General features: G+C 34.6%; 2 protein-coding genes across 3 annotated transcripts in view; one reads left to right on the forward strand and one right to left on the reverse strand.

Annotated features, from left to right (window-relative positions):
* Nucleotides 1–285: 285 nt before the first annotated feature.
* LOC125653843 (rab GDP dissociation inhibitor beta-like) lies at nt 286–14229 on the reverse strand. Its single transcript, XM_048883515.2, has 11 exons — nt 14037–14229; nt 11109–11216; nt 10046–10142; nt 9462–9596; nt 8518–8716; nt 8293–8424; nt 7782–7950; nt 5011–5113; nt 4265–4409; nt 1692–1746; nt 286–1516 (listed from the first exon to the last, which is right to left on the reverse strand). The coding sequence occupies exons 1-11, from the start codon at nt 14079–14081 to the stop codon at nt 1376–1378; spliced, it is 1329 nt and encodes a 442-aa protein (XP_048739472.1). The 5' UTR covers nt 14082–14229; the 3' UTR covers nt 286–1375.
* A 110-nt stretch (nt 14230–14339) lies between these two features.
* LOC125653819 (E3 ubiquitin-protein ligase RNF123-like) overlaps nt 14340–18604 on the forward strand; it is a 35599-nt gene continuing 31334 nt past the window's right edge. For both annotated transcript variants that reach the window (XM_056143564.1, XM_056143565.1), the window contains exons 1-6: nt 14340–14665; nt 16621–16696; nt 17264–17355; nt 17539–17645; nt 17965–18019; nt 18208–18380. In XM_056143564.1, the coding sequence (XP_055999539.1) occupies nt 14599–14665; nt 16621–16696; nt 17264–17355; nt 17539–17645; nt 17965–18019; nt 18208–18380 (570 nt within the window). In that variant the 5' untranslated portion in view covers nt 14340–14598. The remainder of the gene's footprint in view (nt 14666–16620; nt 16697–17263; nt 17356–17538; nt 17646–17964; nt 18020–18207; nt 18381–18604) is intronic.

Here is an 18604-nt window from a genome sequence, read left to right on the forward strand (position 1 = left end):
AGTCATTCTATACATGTATATCCTGAAGCCTTATACCAGCAATTCTATACACCCTTTCCACGATGACTGTCTGGTAAGGACGATAACAGATACATCTCTCAGCCACCCCAATCTGATTAAAACCAGATCTTCAATCCGCTCCTCTATTCTCCATGTCGCGACATGGAGAATAGAGGAGCGGATTGAAGATCTGGTTTTAATCAGATTGTCAGCCACCCGAGATCAGGGTCATCTGAACACCTCAATCACAAGTCATTCTGTTATTTTTCAATATGGGAGGAACAATTTATGATCATACATTTATTCATATTAAATAATCGTGTCTCAGTACAAGAAAGTCTTTACATACCTTTAATATACTGACTAGGAGACTTAAACAAGCATATACCAATGTGTTCCACTATAATACCAAATTACACATAAACTGCTCCTTACAGCACATACAGTGTATTGATAATTTACCACAAAAACATTTCATTTTTATAAAATGTCACAAGTATATTGGTTAGGTATGAACAAATATATGAAAATTGCATGTATAACATGATTTCATGGTACTTTTAAAACAATTTATTTGCCCAAATAACATGCTTTTGTCAAAGCTGATAAACTTTACAAGTGCACCAGGCAAAATTGCTGGACGAAATGGCTTCAATATTAATCTCTTTGAAGTGCAACAAATGGTTAACAATATTTGAGAAGAGCGTACAACATTGAATTTCTAGTTCTGATGAACAAGACGTAAATACTGAATGTACAAGATACCCATATTTTGTAAGCATTTGACTTTACACTAAATCACGCGTGTGATAAAATTCTTGTGGATTTTGTTTTGTAAAGATTCAACAATATTGCAAAACCTTGCAGGTTTACATCACAACTCTCAACGTAATAATCTTTGATGAAAATCAGGCATTAAAAAAAAATCACATTTAATGCACATGTCTATTCAGTTTAAAAGCCTCAGAAACAATAAAAAAAAATATGTTCTATCTAATTACCTTGCTCCAATTTCACGTTCACTGTCCACTTTATTAAGCAAGCAACTTAATGATACTCTTGACAATAAGCTTTGCTATCATTAACTACACACCACCATCATACGACACCCAAATCCCTCTCATTATTGTTGATGTTTTCTGACCTTTTGACACTTAATGACCTCTGTACAAAGTCAGTCCATTATTGCCTGTCTGCCCATAACTTGGAATGATAAATTTTTCATGCTGGGTGTTTGTTAAGTTCAAGTGTTGGCAAATATTCATGCTTTTGTCCATAATTTAAGAAAGAAGAAACGAAAAAGTACACTGCCAAATGTCCATTCAAAACGAACACATACACCAGTTTGGCACTGTGCCAAATTTCGACAGGAGCACTAGTTTGTCTCCTCTTCATCGGGGATCTTGATCTTGGAGAAATCAAAGTCTTCACCAGTGGCCCTTTTATAAGTTTCCAACACGTCTATACAGGTTGTTTCGAAATGAGAAGTTGCATCATAGGATTTTGTGATGAAAATCTGAAAGACAACAAAAAGTCCAATTGTTCCCATTATTGTTTTATTTTTGAACCGTAAAGACGTATTTGTGTACTCTCCTATACATACTCTTCATACAGAATGGTGGGAGTACTTCTGTTACCTAACTTTATGAGAGAGAGAGAGAGAGAGAGAGAACGAGAGAGAGAATTGATACCTGGGAGTCCTTTCCATTATCTATGGGTTCCATCATATCACTAACAGACACAAACCTGTTGGATAAGAAACAAAACAATTAATTTAGATCTCCTCTACACTGTATCTTTGTAAGGAACAGAGTTCACTCAGGGCCTCACTTAAGATCTCAAGTATCTAATATGCAACAAGGTGCAAAAGCCCAGCTGCATACATATCAAATAAAATAGAAAGGAAGTATGGCATTTGCATGAAGTTATGAATGGAAAATCTCCATACATGTAACAGAAAAGGCAATAATTGTAGCTCCATCCTGACATGATGTGAACAAAATTGAAAAGAAGCTTTTACACAAGTTTTTAGTTTTTCTTGTTCACTCTTTTTTGACAAGAAGACTTAAAGCACGCCACCCTAATTGCACTTTTTCTGACTTATCTACCCTTGGAGGGAGGCATGGCCCATGCCATAAGGTGCTTTGTGGTAAGTTTAGACTTAATTCGTCCAACAGTTCGTGAGAAGATATTAAAAAATGTGAAAATTTATCACTCAGACAAACTACAGAAAAACCTTCACCAGAAAAGTTTACTTTTGAACTTTCAGCTTAGGTGAGCCAAAAAGGCTAATGATTTGAAATATCTTCCAATATTACACAACCTGTGATGCAATTTTAACACATAAACATTGATAGAATGACTACACATACTACACAAACAATATTAAGTTTTGTAAACATCTACTGGGTGCCGGTAAAAGAAGTACTAATATTGCAATAATCTCTGAATTGGGTAGATATCTTATGTTCTGCTCTGTAATCCAAAGTATTTTACTATATTGGCATAGACTTGAGGATTGCCCAGAATCATCCCTGTTATACAGTGCTTATACAGAGAATATCATTCTGAATTCATATAATATAAATTGTTGGTACAAAAACATTAATTATTTAAGGAAAAAATGGGCATTTTGGTACCCAATTGTAAAAATCTCAAATTCTCATTTTTCAAAAAACAAATGAAGAATCAGGTACGGAAACAATTTTTACTTTACTGGTCAAAACGACATGAAGAGGGTCAGAAATCAGGAAAACTCACAACATATTTTTCGTATAAAGTAAACTTTACTATGGAAAGTTATTTATTTTTAGAATCCCTAGAATTGAGAAAAACTCTATGTAGATTTCGAATTGGTGCACATGACCTTCAAATTGAAAGAGAAAGATATGAATTTACAAACACCAATTCTGGCCAGAAGATTTCTTTAGAAAGAAACAAAAGAATATGTGAATTATGTAACCTTAATTGGGTAGAAGATGAATTTCATTTCCTTACTGATTGTCCATTCTATGTTGAAGAGAGAAATATGTTTTTTAATGGTATATACAAGCTCAACAAATTTTTTATCTACATGTATCTAACAAATAAGGACAAAGAACAAGGTACGGTTGTATACATAAAAAGGCCCAAAAAATTTCTCTCTATAAAATGTGTCTGGAATTAACCTTAATCAGCGTTTTAAGAAAGTAAAATAAATGCCAGGTATACTATGTCAACAAAATCAGAATGATAGTCCTAAATGGATAGCATTATGACATCATGAATAAGACATTTCCCGCCTTTTTCTCAAAATAACCCTGAAAACTGTCAAATATCATACAAATTATTGCTCAGGAAAAGATGTGCGCATTTGTCGAGCAAAATGAAAATGATATATATTGTGTATTATTTTGAGATGAAAAACATGTTTCAATATGAATTTGCTCGACGCATGCGCTGTATGTTTTCTAAAAGGAAAACCACCTGAATTTGTGGATATTTTCATTGAAAAAAGCATTTTTGCAATTTTATGCCAACTTCAAGCTCTCGTCATATGACACAAATCATTTTGCTGATCAAACTGAGTGAATTTTGGGTTTGCTAAACTATTCCTTAATTGAATGCAAGGATTTGAGCTCCAAGTGAAATCATCAATATTTTGGGCCAGATGACTGTAGAAACTGTACCTACTTCTTTACTTGGTTGATGATTAATGAAGACAAACTAGTAATTATCAAATTGAGTGAATATTTAGTGCAAACTTTCAGAAAAAGAAGTGATGCTTTAAAACTGCAAAAATCATGATGGTTTATTATTCATATATTGGTATAATACTGATACTATCCATTTACTTGTATATATACATGATTAGTAATTCATATATGTACAGTGTATGTACTTGTTTCCCCAACATGCTGCATCCACATGCAGTTTGCAGTCTATGTAACCTGTAGTTAATGTTGTAAACTTTCTTTCTTTTTTTAATTTCCTTCTTTATAAACTGTCTTACTGTTATGCCCTCTGGGCCCAAAATTGGAATAAACTTATCTATCAAACGTTGTTTTTGGATGTTAGGTTGTGCGTCTTGGTAATCGATATTACGATATTGCATTTCTCATAAAACTCATGAATTTTAAACTTAGTTTTTTCCCCAACTTTTCATTTTGAATTGCAAACAAGCAGATTTTTTTTTTGAAAAGGAAATAAAACGGGTCGATTGATGCATGTTAAAAGTGAAGCCCAGTTCCGAAAACAATGTCCATTACATTCAGAAGACACTCACTTTTGTTCAATTGGTCCCAACAGGTCAAGGCCAGGCTGTAGCTCCGCCTCTGGGTTGTCTGTTTCCACAGTAGTACTGACAATAGCCAACCAGAAACCTTTGCCCACTACCATGTGTTCATGTGATATCACACTTATGTAAATATCTATTAAAAAGCATATAGAATATAAAATTTTAATTTGTTAAAATGTATGGTTAAAGTCTACTTTATCTAACCACACAGGGATACCGAGCTGTAAACTATTACATGCAGTAAAGATTGTGACAAACAACTATCAGGAAGTTTATTACATGTAAATTTGTATATTGGAGAGAAGTTGTTTGAACTGAATCTGCCATATAATACATACATATTATGTACATCTATAGAGGATCTCCCATGGTTTGATATGATTTATATTCAACGAGTTGTGTGTTTTCTATCCCTGAGCCTTGGTGAGGGGAAAGAAAACACAGAACTCGTTGAATATCAATCACAAACACATACCATGGGAGATTCTTTTTATCACATGTTAACACCCCCCCCCCCCTTCCCCGGTTATTTATTTCTGTTACTGTCTTGTGGGGAACTTTGCTTCACTCCGACATTCTGTAAGCAAACTGTAAAATTGATGTTTGTTTGTGGCAAATGGCGTAGGAAAACATAGTGTAATAATTAGAATTTATGTAATGGATGATATCCACAGTATAGAAGGAGTAAACATGTGATAAAAATTGTATAATATATTACAGAGATGTCAGCTTACCCCAATTTCTGTTGACCTGGTGCTGAGGCATAATGATCTGAGCGGATTTCATGTCATTGGTGTTGGGTACAGGGTGATTCAAAATGCAGATCGCTCTCACCACCTACAAAAAAGTCTACACATGTCATTGGTGTTGGGTACAGGGTGATTCAAAATGCAGATTGCTCTCAACACATACAACAATGTCTACACAAGAGATGTGCACAGAGATAAAAAAACATTACAAAATGCAGATTGCTCTCATCACCTACAATAAAGTCTGCACATGAGATCGACACTTTTCCACTGTAAGAAATGATATTGTAGTCAACAATCTGATACTGGGTCAATTTCTAATATACAGTGTTTTGATGGAATTCATGTACATGTATACCTGTAGCAGAAAAATATTTTCGCATATATATACTAACATAAAAATAATTTTGATAGGTTCAGTGTTAATTTTCCTTCATTATATTGCTACAAGTACTCTGCATAACGTTGTCAATGTAATACACTCGTGAAGGTACATGTAACTTGCGGAGCGTCACCAATTGAAACGCAGGTAAAATGTAGGTAGGGTACGTGTGTGTGTTCATCACTAATGTACACAGAATTTATTTACTTCCTTTACGGTCTGTCTTCGTGATCCAATGTTTGATTTTTCTGTTTTTTATAAAACAATATCTGTGTGTTGAAGGAGTAAAAAAAAGTTTGACCAACATGTGTTTGTGAAGCACTGAACAACAAAGTGGAACTGAAAGACATTGTAGTTTTTAAAGAAAATTTCTACAAACTAGGTCAATGGTCAAGGTCAACAAATCTGGTATCATTGGAAAGGTCTTCTCACAAAAAATGCACATGCTTAATGTAAGAACAGTACCTCTTACAATTTGAAAAGATATGGCTTATATTCGAATTTTCTATAAGTAGGGCAAAGGTCAATGTTAAGGTCATTAGGTCTTGCCACAAGGAATACACATGCTAAATATGAAAGCTTTACCTCTTATGTGTAAGTCCAATCAACAGTACTAACCCGGTGATGTAGTGCGAAAAATGTAAATGTATTACTCATTTATGTTGAATTATTTTCTGTGTATAAAAAAATTTCAAGTTCAATACTGTTTCCTATGAGGGCTGTTCCATTAAAACATATGAGGTACCCGGGGAAGGCACTTTAAAATTTGGGTAACCACCCATAGAAGCATAAAAATGTAATGAGGGACCACTCACAGAAGCAATTTTAGATAGTGCAGCACCACCCATAGAAGTGAAATAAATGTGAAATACACTTTTTCTTTAAATTCAATATGTATGAATGACTATTTATAACCCCTGAATAGAGGTCTATTTTCAGATGTTCCCAAGCATGATAGTAAAGAGAAGAGTATCTTGGGTGTCATCACCATTCAAATAACTGGCCATCAATGAAGCTTGATCATAGAACCATCAATTCATTTTATCAAGACTGTCTTTCTCAAACATGATGGACTAAATTAATTTTATAAGTCTACCTGTTCATAAAAAGTCTAGTATTGTAAATGTTCAAAAACAACTATTAAAAGTTTTAAAATTGACTAGTATTTTGAGTATTAAAAAACAAGAAAATGTCTCTTTATGTAAATAAAATGATATTCTGTTTCTTAGTCAATATATAAATTTACAACCTGCAACTTAAGATTTGTGAGGCTCTATTCTACCATTTTCAACAATTTCGATAAATTCCAATTTCTCGATTCATATATGTGCGCCATGTTTGGTGTACTGAAGTTTCAACTTCCAATTGTCAAGTCATTTGCATATGTCATATAAAGTAGTATTTACATCAATGGACAAGTATGGAGGCGAAAGCTATTTCGTCGGTATTGAAAAGGTTTGAATTTAATATCAAGTTAAAAACCGAACAGCAGAGTGTAAATTCTTTCTGCAACAATATGATTTTCCTTTCTTTGTCGAAGTGGCTCAAGTAACTACATTTTCGCGCCGATTGTCAATGTTTAGCTTTTTCATTAGATCCACCTACGAGATTTCCCGATAACAAGCATGGCGGAGCAGACGAAGAATTTTGCATGCTGTACATTATATTTAATGAAAAACACCTTTATTAGACATGCCCGAGCACAAAGTTGGTACTCCTTTTGGTGTAATTTGTAAACAACATTTGGGACTAATACACAGTGCAGAGTTTATTATCGGTTATTCATAAAATTATTTTGCACCATTACGGAGATCCTATGGAATTGTAGCCTCATCCCGAAAACGTCAGAATAAAAAAAAATTGGACAGGGCTACATTATTGCAGCTAGAAAAAATCAAAATCCGTTTCAATGGACCACGAGCAAGTTTCGTTTTCCATTTTGGACAAGGGAGATAATCCTAATTTCTGGTCGCTATAATTTTAGAGTCAAACTGGAAACAATAACCAGATCGCGGAACCTCATCAACCGAGATAAAATGAAGACAGAAAACGGCGTTTGTTTCACATTCTACTTTCAACCCTTCCCTTCTCTTGTTGCATTCCTCTCAGTTTCGGTAAAAAATAAAGATTTTATCAAAACAACCACCCACAGATGCAGTTTTCTGGCAGTAGGCACCCACCATATATGCAATTTTCTACCAATGACAAGCACCCATAGATTTTTTTTAAATTGCCGTCCTCGGGTACCTCATATGTTTTAATGGAACAGCCCTGACCTTTAAAGGATATCCTGTATGTCCAAAATTATTTCTAACCAGTGTATGAAGGGGGTTTACACAATTGCATGTTATGAGAAAAACCTTGTAATACAAACCTTTCCTGCATGTTTACATTTGTCCTTTGCATAAGAAGGATCACAAATGACCTTTTTGCACTTGGCAGTCTCGCCCTGTGCCTTCACTCCAACAACTTTGCCATCCTCGTACACAACTGTGACGTCGGGGCGGTCCAACATATAAGTTCCCCCGTATATTGCACTCAATCTTTAGAAGAAACACAGTAAAGCATTACCAGAGGACTACCGTATGTTGTGTAATTTTGAAGTGGGGAATATTTGAATATTTGGCAAATCAAGTCCCTGGCATTTTGTTTCATTAAAAACGTAATTTGTAATATCCAATTCTTTTTTTCCTTCTCTATTTCATTAACATCAAGTCAACAGATTTACAGATATACATGTAGGTTTTATCATATGACAATCAAAATTGAAGTTTGTAAAGCCATTTGAATTCATGTGAACTGCAAAAATCCAATTGCTGAAAATGAACTTGGTAAACCGAGTCCTGAAAAAACCTCTGTTTCAAAATTTGTAAAAATATTTGTACCTAGCAAAACCCTGAGGCAATTCCCCTAATCCATACAGGGGGTACAGGAATGGGGACTTTCCATATCTCTGTATAGAGTCCTGGTACAGCTTTACCCGCAGGATGAACTCCAAGCAGGGCTGTTTGAGATAACTGAAAAGAGAGGGAGCATTAAGTAGCTGATGCATTACCAGTAAAAATATAGTCTATATTCACCAATATATCTGTAAAAGAATGAAGTCTTACGCATCATTAAGGTGTAGAGCCAAAGCATGTCCTGTCACATCAATGGTGTTCTTATCCACACCAAACTTATTATACAGATCCTCCGCCGTGTTCTGTTTCGGGTCGATTCCCTGCCAACTTTTGGGGTCTTCCAAGTTAAAGTCATTGATGTACATCATCAGTTTTCTGAACCTTCTCTTTTCAAAAATGCCCATTAAATCTAAAATTCACAAGATACATACGTGTTATGCATGTACGGATATTTTATACATCACAAAAGTATACATTCTGTCCAGGAAAAAAACTTGTCTTCATTATATTTTTGGCAATTTTGTTCTAATTTTACATAGGCTAATTCGAAACTGGACCAATTCACTATCTAGAGAGAGAAAAAAAGAAAGAAACCAACATAACACTGTACATAATATGCCATATATATCGGGAATAACTGTTTAGTATGTTTGGTTTATGTTAGTAAGTCATTTTAATCACATGGTAATTTGCATGAAGACTGAATGCATAAAATCATCTATATCTTTAAAGATTCTTCTTGCACGTTTCAATTTCATCTTTGGACCCCCCCCCCCCCCCCCCCCCACCTCCTTGTGGCATATCCTTAAGCCAAAAAGGTTTTCATTTGACCAGCACATTCTGTGGAGCATAGTACATATAAGAAATCAATCTTTAGTCTCAACTTAAAATTAACTGACAAGAAAACCACCACCGTATCCCCGCCCTAGATGGGGGGGGGGGGGGGGGGGGGGGGGGGGGGGGGGGGGGGGGTGTAAAAAATAAAACAATACAAAAACGACATAAGAGGTTTATTTTCAATGATGAAAGAATTCATGGACCTATTTTCAAAATCAGTTTATAATGAAAATCAGCTGATTTACAATAACTTTTTCAGTATATTAATCATGATAATGCTATGTACACATTGTAGACACTTTTGGTGTTTAACATACTTGTAGTGAGAGCCTCTTTCTCGTCAGCAGGCATCTTGTAGACTTTGTTTCCTTTACACACGTAGCTTCCTTCCAGACACTTGAACTCCAGGTAACGAGTCACACCTGTGTAAATCAGGAGCTTCACCAGCTGACCTGTTACACAAACAATCAAAATATTTCACCAGCTGACCTGTTACACAAACAATCAAAATATAAACACAAATAATCAAAATATTTCACCAGCTGACCTGTTACACAAACAATCAAAATATTTCACCAGCTGACCTGTTACACAATCAAAATATTTTAATTAAAAACATTTTCTTCTTTTTTTTTTAAAAAACCAAATTCAATAAAAATTGTAATATTTAAGAGACACAACGAATCTGATCAAAATAATAAAAGAAATTCAAAAACAACCTCCCCAATAAAGTGTTAAATTGAAGAAGAACTTCATATCAACTTTGAGAATCAATTCTCATTTACATAACATGGACATCAAGGGAGTTTGACTTCAGCCGACATTAACACTTATTCCATGGATTCACATTTAGCCTACTTATAAGTGACCCCATGGGGGGAAGGGAGGACCAATTATTTACCATTAGCCATCAAGAACTTTGGAATCAAGTCCACGCTCCAATCTCTGCCTCGTCCATACTTGTCCTCTGGCATTTTCATTCCATACATGGAGAAGAACTATACAAAAGACACCATAAGAAATAACATGGACATCTATAATGACCTGGCAGTCGAGTTTGTCACAATAAGAAATAACATGGACATCTATAATGACCTGGCAGTCGAATTTGTCACAATAAGAAATAACATGGACATCTATAATGACCTGGCAGTCGAGTTTGTCACAATAACAAATAACATGGACATCTATAATGACCTGGCAGTCGAGTTTGTAATTTTTATTTATTGATTGGTTTTATATTGTTTAATGTTCCTCTCCAGAGTTTTGCACTCATATGGACACGTTACCATTGCTGGTGAAGGGCTGCAAAATTTACGCCTATGTTCAACGCTTACAGCCTTTAAGCAAGGAGGGATCTTTATTGTGCCATACCTGCTGTGACATGGGACCTCGGTTTTGTTGCAGTTCTGTCCAAAGGACCACCCCATTTAGTCGCCTCTTACGACAAGCAAGGGGTACTGAGGATCTATTCTAATCCGGATCCCCAGAAGACGCAATTCTGATTTAGATTACTGATCTACTTGTAATACTGATGCAGTGTAGCTGTATGCTTTCTAAACAATAATACGACACATTCCTGACATCTCTCATTAATAGTTAATTTTAAGAGAGTGATTAATCTATGATCCACCATATTTAGTAAATAGTCAGTAAATTTACATTTTGATGCAGGTGGGTGACTTCAGAATTGAAAACATTCTTGTGACCAATACTTGTCACCCGGTGTTCCTTACAAACTGCCTAGCCTTTTGTGTATACTTGGACACTGCCCATGATAAATTTTAACAAGCCTTATTATAAAATGCACCAGATGAGAAAAAAAAAAAAAGATTCCATGATTTCACACACTCATTATTCTCTAATGTCGGAAATTAATGGGATGTATAATGTGCATAAAGTGGGAACTGAATTTTTAGATTTCATATTGTGCTTCCTCTTCACAATATTGTGCATATACTTACATCCTCCAATGGTGTTATGGAAGCAATATCTCCTCCGTAGTACTTGTTCCTGTCGATGTGTAGAACCTTCTTACCACTCACCGACATCATTCCACTCAGAATGCATTCCTATAATATAGTTCAACAGTTTTAATACGGATAGTCAAACTCCAACACACTGACATCATCCTACTCATAATGTATTCCTAAATATAACAGAGTTCAGTTTTAATACAGATAGTCAAATTCCAACACACTGACATCATCCTACTCATAATGTATTCCTAAATATAAGAGTTCAGTTTTAATACAGATAGTCAAACTCCAACACATGAACATTTCTGAGGGGGGAGGGTATCCAGAGATTTTTTTTCATGGTCTGTAGGGGGCCAAAATAAGGCCCCATTCCCAATGCTAAATAGCAGGTATTTCCCCCAATTTCTGCTTTAAAATTCCCAAACAATCAAAACAGGTAGCCTTATTGTTCATAAATCCTCATAGGTCCACAGATTACAATTTTTACTTCAAAATTGTTATGTAAACCTAATTTTCTGGGGTCTCTGCTTATTCAATGAGGTAAGCTTTGACCAAAATGTAAGTCGTGGATTCCAATTATTCCTTCATGCACTGGTTTGGTTTTCTCCATACTTTTTTTTTTTATCCATGGATCATTTCCCCCCCAATTTCATGCAAATGTTGCTATTTTTCCAATTGGAAAGGCCCAGGTCCTTGAAATCAAGACTTAAAAAAACCCAACAACCCTGGTATCAACTTGTCATTTGTTTCGTATTCAATTGAAACACTGACATCAATTAATACTGGTGATGACATGTAGACTGAAGTTCGATTTCATTTCATAATGGCATATAATGCACACACAAAAAAATCAGACGAGGAAATAAAAGTTAATTTGGATATAGACAACAAGGTCTTCATTGTATTATACACATCTCACAGTCCATTCAGTGGAGAATTTCTGAAGATGCAATTGGAGCAAAAATTCAAACAGTAGGTGGGACCTAAACCAAACAGATTTACCTGGAGTGACCAAGGTCTACATAGGTGCTATAAACAAAGAAACTGCACTATGGATGCACATGAAATAAGGCCAAAATAAAATATTTGTGTGTTTCCTATTTCACTCCCCAAAACATTAGGTATGGTAGGTAGGTAAAACATTTTATTTTTGACAGACTTTGAGTACATGCCTACATACATTACAAATTACTTTTCAAACATTTTGAAGATCAATAGTAGTCCAAATGTAAATTAGAAAAACTCAAATGCGAAAAGGAAAAAAATTCCAGTTAGAAAATTGCAGATTTTTATTACTATACACTGTCAATAAAAATTTTAGGGTTGGCAGTAAAAAAAAGTAGGTAGGGTCAGGAAACCAGAAACAAACATGACTTATTTTGGCCTAAACAAGGTTTCCATCAAATCGGGGAATGTCTAATGCACCTGCCTGACATTGGATTTCAAACAATCTGTCTCAATTAGAAAGTTCAGTGCCCATTCAATTACATTGTTCAGACGTTGGTCCTTTGCAAAGTTATAACTGTATCTTTGTTTCACTAATGAAATTTTCTTCCTAATTCTCCGTGACACAGTGTTCTAACTTCAATGAACTAGGACATTTTCTTTCACTACCTGGTGTCTTAGGAGTTTCTGCCTTCGCTGTGAAGATGGCAAATCATCCATAACAAAAGACATAATGTAAAAGTAATACGAGTTTTCTGATTGAAAACAGTGAACTAAATGAGAATCTGAATATGCTGACACAGGAATATCAGGACATAATGTGAAACCCTCATGTGTACCACGGATGTTCACTTATAAAAGAGATAGACCACAATCATGTGAATGTCATAACCAATTCTGGAGGGGAAGGAGGCTAAAATAATCAGTGTCTATAGATTGGAGAAATTTGAACAAATCATGAAATTGACATGCAAACTACCATTAGAGCTTGAATCGTTGTCAATTTCTCTTTGGAAAGTTGCAGTTATTTTTTTTTACAACATTTTATTAGGAATATATGACTGATTAGGTAATCATAGCTTCATCATAAAAAAAACCTTTGAAAATATCTTTGCAAAATATAAAAGGGAAATTATAGAAGCTTGTAGTTAATTGCTATCAACACATTTGATCTCCTATGTCTAATTGACAACCTTGGCTGAATTTGTCAATCTGTCTCTTATTGAATTTTATTTCGGTTCAGGTCAATTTTAATGGTGGGAACTTAAAATTTGAGTCTTTAAAAATAGATATTAGATTTTCCATATTGTAATGTAGCAGTCTGGTCAGCTACTGAAAGACTATAAATTGAATACAGGGGGTCATGGGTTTGAATCCTGGTCTAGTCCACTTAAATTTCTCCCATACCATTACTTCAAATGTGACAATGTTTGCCAGGAAAGAGCCCAATCGTATTTGGAAGAACAGATATTTAAAAGGGGGAGAAATGTAGCAGTCAGATCAGTTCAATTGCCAATATTCAAATTATTCAGTTAATAGAATGAAATTTCAATTCAATACATCTCCAACATCAGTACAGAAATCATCTAGTGGATATCTACACATTTACTGTGACTTATGATTATGTGGAAATCAGTAAATAAAGTGATTATCAACTTATGATTTAGAAATCAATATCAAGAGATAAATTAAGGGGCGTTTTGACAGTTCTTTAACTCAGTTTAGGCATGTGCCATCTTCAATATGTCAAATAATGGCTTATAGAAAGTTTTTAACATATTATGAGTTAACAACTTCCTTGTCAGGTATTGAATTACTCGTAAATGAGGAAAACTTGGATTATTGCGGTGGTACGAACTGCCCCGTGCATGATTAACATCAAAATATGTCATTCTGCACTATTTATACTCTTGTCTGATTTGAGGTTTTAATATTAACAGTTGCTAAATTTGTAATATTGAACTTCACCTTGAGTCCCGTTCCAAGAACGATCACATCATATTCTTCATCCATGGTTACTTAGTGAGCTGGCAACAAATGAAATAAACTGAGGTGGTGTGGTCCTACTACCGGTGGATGATAATGGTCGAAAATGCGTATGGATACAAGCACTTGAAATGTGGCGTTTGGCCAAATGTATCTGTCGAATTTATTGATCGAGAATCGAAATAAATAACGCATTAATTACAAAATGAATAGGAATAAAATAATTCACAACTTTATCAGGTAATCACTCGACATTATTATTTATGCAGCGGAATAATATCCTGTGTCATTTGTAAGCTGTTGTTTGGTTTACTTCCGGAATTTTACGACCACAGAAAAAAATATCGATTGTTCGCAGTTATCGCTGACACTTTCCACAACAAACTTTGCAATATTGGGAGCAAGGTTTACATATGATATGCAACGGATGAAGCAAACTTTAAAAAATAGTCGGACTTCAGTCCACTTTCGGCATGGTTGAAAACGTGAAGTTAAAACTAGGCAGATATATTTAATGTTTACCAATTTTATTAGCGATTAAATTATGGCTGAAAAACGAAGATCTGCAACAAGTTCGCCAATGAAAAGTGGCACTTCAATTAAAAGTGAAGGTTTGTGTGATCTGTAGTAAAAGTAACAAACGTAAGTCGGCGGTTTACCTTGTCTAGCCCTTCATAACTAGTTTATTTAATATTAGAGATGTAGATCTTATCTAGGAAAGGAGGAGACATTTGGCTGGACAGGGAATCAAACCTGGAACGCCTGCATTACTAGTCAGGTGTTGCTCTAACCACTGCGATATCCAGGCCGATATTCACAGTCCGTACAGCCCTAACTATTACATTTCTCCCTCCTTTAATTTGTCTTCGATCTTGAAGACTTGCAACCCATATTCTTTTTGCCCCTTGCAGGACAACCTGCAGAGTAGGGGCACCAACTGTTCTACAGGAGGGTTGAACCCGGGACCCCTGCATTACTAATCAGGTGCTCTAACCACTGAGCTATGTGATCCAGGCTAATAATATCCATGGACTGGGAATTGAACCCGAGACCCCTGCATTAACTAATCAGGTGCCCTAACCACTGAGCTATATTGTCCATGCTAATGATACCCATGGTCCCGGACCGTCTGTATAGCCTTAACTACTACATAAAATTGCATAAGAGATTTGTTTCATTTGAAGACAAAAGCTGTAAATTGTCCAATGTCATCAAATCTTTACACTTTAATGCCCTCCCCCTTAATTCATTGAATTAGAGGCTTTTGACTAGTTCTTTTAAAAATTCAATGATTGCAGACTAAATGATCACTGTGAATATTTTCAATTATAAACTTAAAACAAAATGATTGAAAGTCCATGCTATAAGAAACATCAGGAGTGTTGTAGGTTTTTAAAATTTAAATTTATTCTCATTAATATTTATATTTAATTTTTAAATTTGAATTAATACCTATTTGCGTGCATTGCAGTATATATGTAATATCACACTGCCAGTTCCAAACCACAAAACTGTCTTGTTGGTTATAGACCAAAATTCAACTATAAAATGATGAGCACTGATACAAAATTTATAGAAAAATTATGGTTTACATTTATGTGAAGGTGTCAAAATATTGGCAGTATATGATTTAATAATACTTACTCCATGATAGATATATAGAGGGAGCACTGTATATTTAAGAAACAAGTACAAAAGTTGTAATGAAGAAAGTGATTCAAATTTAGTAATGATCCAAAACTAGTTTAAAGCCTGTATAAGAGGTTGTATGAGCTGTGGAATAATATAGTTTTTCAACTTATCTGACATAGATATTGATAGTCTAATGAGAGTTATAATTTTCAGTTATAACAAGAATTTACAATACTTGTTGAAAAATACACAGCAGCTTAATGCATGCTGAGCAGGTGCAGTGGGATACTTTTAAAATGGGAAAAATTATTCACAGCGTCATCTTTTTACTATTGTTACACACTTACAGTAAACCATGCTTATAGACAGTTATAGTGAACATGCTTATAACAAATTTCACATTTGCTGCAAAATGATATTCATTCTCCTATGAAAGGAAAATACCAAAAAAAAATTATTAGGTATAACGGAGATTGTTATTTATTTAGTGAACCGTTTTTTGCTGGTCTTGGAGGTTCGTTATATATGTGTTTTTCTGTATTCGTCTTCATGAATTAAAAAACTGTGTTCACCTCTGTAAAACTTTAAAAAATTTCATCATATCATTTTGAGGAGTTTTCCCATTGTGGTTTCTGAAAAGGTTTTGAAAGAACTTTTCTCTAAGAGTTACTATTTGAAACTTTAAACATTGATGTGATTATTTTGACCCAACACTGGCCTTAGAGACCATGGTTTGAACAAACTAAATGAGAAATGAGAATGATATGCTATAAGTTTTAGCTTTTCTGTTGTAGGATTTTTTTGTTGTTGGGATATTTGAAATGTTAAATTTTGGTTTTCCATAAAATTGTAAGAACACGATGATTTAAATAATATGCATTTGAGATGAATTAAATTATTGCAGCTGATAATGTCTGCTTATTTCAATTTTCAGATTCACAGACGTATGATCTGCTACAGCATGTTTTTTCAGAGATGACTTTGTCAGAAGAAGCAAGTGCTAAACCCAGGTGAATTTGTGTGTCTGAGTGTTATTTAGTCATGTCCACTACTTTAGATTGGAGAGACAGATCCTTTCTGTAATACACACATGTACACATTCCTATGTAAAGTTTGTTTTGTATTATTCCGTATATCATTGAAAAATCTGAAACATTCTTATCAACATCAACATAGAGTTGAACATCGGTATCTCAAACACTGATATCTCGAATACCATGGATATAACGAAGTGATTTGGAAGTCCCAACCACTTATTCTTTAAGTATTTTGTCCTGGATATCTCGAATCCTTTGATATCTAAAAGTTTTTTTTTCTGTCCCATCGAGTTCAAAATAACAAGATTTGACTGTACATTTCTTGTCCATAAAACCATTTTCATTAGCTGTAGATTTGCACCGGTTACATACAAGTCTATTGCTATCAGCCAGTCATAGATATGCACAGCTTGCCCCATATATTTTAAGAGATATGTTTCTTAGCTGTTCAGAAATCAATTATCTCCTCTCATTTTTTCTTTGTATAAAATATGTTTTGATGTAAAATTCACTACAATTTGCTGTTTGAACGACTTTCAGACAGAGCTTGGAACTGGAGAATCTTCAATCAAATATGGATGAGATGATTACCGAGGTCGTAGAAAAATCATCTTCCACATCGAAGAAGAAAAGTTTGTATACCAAAGACGACATTTTAGAATTAATAACAAATTGCACTCAGACTTGAAATGTAAGGAAGATTTAACAGTTGTAATGAGTGTTATACAAAGCTTCTTTTCTGCTGATCTGTGTATTAGGACTTTTTAAGTGAAGGATTTCATGATGAGAAGATTACTTTGTGTTTTACCTTTCAGATATACTGGCCCCTTTAGATGGAAGAATTGGGCCGTTAGAAGTTGTATTCGATCAGAAGTCAATTGTCGGCACAATGGGTCTACGTTTAGAGTCGGATCAACTGGCAGTAAGTTCTGCAGTGTGGAGACATTGTTTAAATGAACTTCTTGACTACAATATACCTTGAAATTACAGGGCTGACAAAATGTTATCTAGCAATGTTTAAGAATAAGAAAGTGTTCTAACTATATGTATCATCAATTCACCACCCCCTCCCTAAATATGTACATGTAGATAAAAAATTTGTTCATTGCAGAAGTAAGGTCTCACATTGTCAGTGTAGAATGAACAAGGAAAGTCTTTTTTATGTGTTAATAAAGGTTATCCGTTCAGTTGAATTCAGTTTTGATTTTGGTACTTGGTCTAAGAGACTTGTGTATTTACAGGTAACAAGTCACAGTAATTTCAGCACAGTCAGGGCGAACTGCTGCGTATATAGAGGTATGTGGAAATGACAAAATCAAATCAAAATAAACAAAATTTATATGCATTAAACATTGTTAGCCACAGACATTGTCGATATGTCATAGAAGCAGATTTATTCAAACCTTTTATATGTAGGCAATCAGGATGTTTGACTTCCCCTAGTTTTATTAACTTTAAGTATTTGAATTGTGTTTTTTTGACAGGGAAGTGGATGTATGAGGTCATGCTGTGGTCTAAGGGTGTGATGCAGCTAGGCTGGTGTACAATAAAATGCAAGTTCTCATTTGAAGAAGGCGTAGGCGATACACAGGATTCGTACTCCTATGATGGAAGCCGACTCCGGAAGTGGAACATCAGGACCCAGAAATATGGAGAGGTAACTGTTAGAAATCTCAAAATATATTTACTGGTCTACAATTTTCTCTATTTGAGGGCATGATTTTATGGAAACACTTTAAATATATAAATGTATTTACTAACATATACATGTATTTACTTATGGGAAAATATAACATGTGAACTCTTAAGCTTTGTAGGTAATTATTCTGTAATTGGTCTATAATTGTGTATTGTGTGACTGTTGATTTTTATTGTAAATTC

The sequence above is a fragment of the Ostrea edulis genome, chromosome 7 (assembly GCF_947568905.1).
Source record: "Ostrea edulis chromosome 7, xbOstEdul1.1, whole genome shotgun sequence".
Lineage (NCBI taxonomy): Eukaryota > Metazoa > Mollusca > Bivalvia > Ostreida > Ostreidae > Ostrea > Ostrea edulis.

What these genes read in the sequence shown, in the direction of transcription:
- LOC125653843 (XM_048883515.2), bottom strand. Translation starts at nt 14,081, where the DNA reads ATGGATGAAGAATATGATGTGATCGTTCTTGGAACGGGACTCAAG. An exon ending in GAAAGAGGCTCTCACTACAA is followed by an intron (nt 8,717 to 9,461) that starts GTATGTTAAACA and finishes TGTGAATTTTAG; the next exon opens with ATTTAATGGGCATTTTTGAA. An exon ending in TTGGGACCAATTGAACAAAA is followed by an intron (nt 1,747 to 4,264) that starts GTGAGTGTCTTC and finishes CTTATCCAACAG; the next exon opens with GTTTGTGTCTGTTAGTGATA.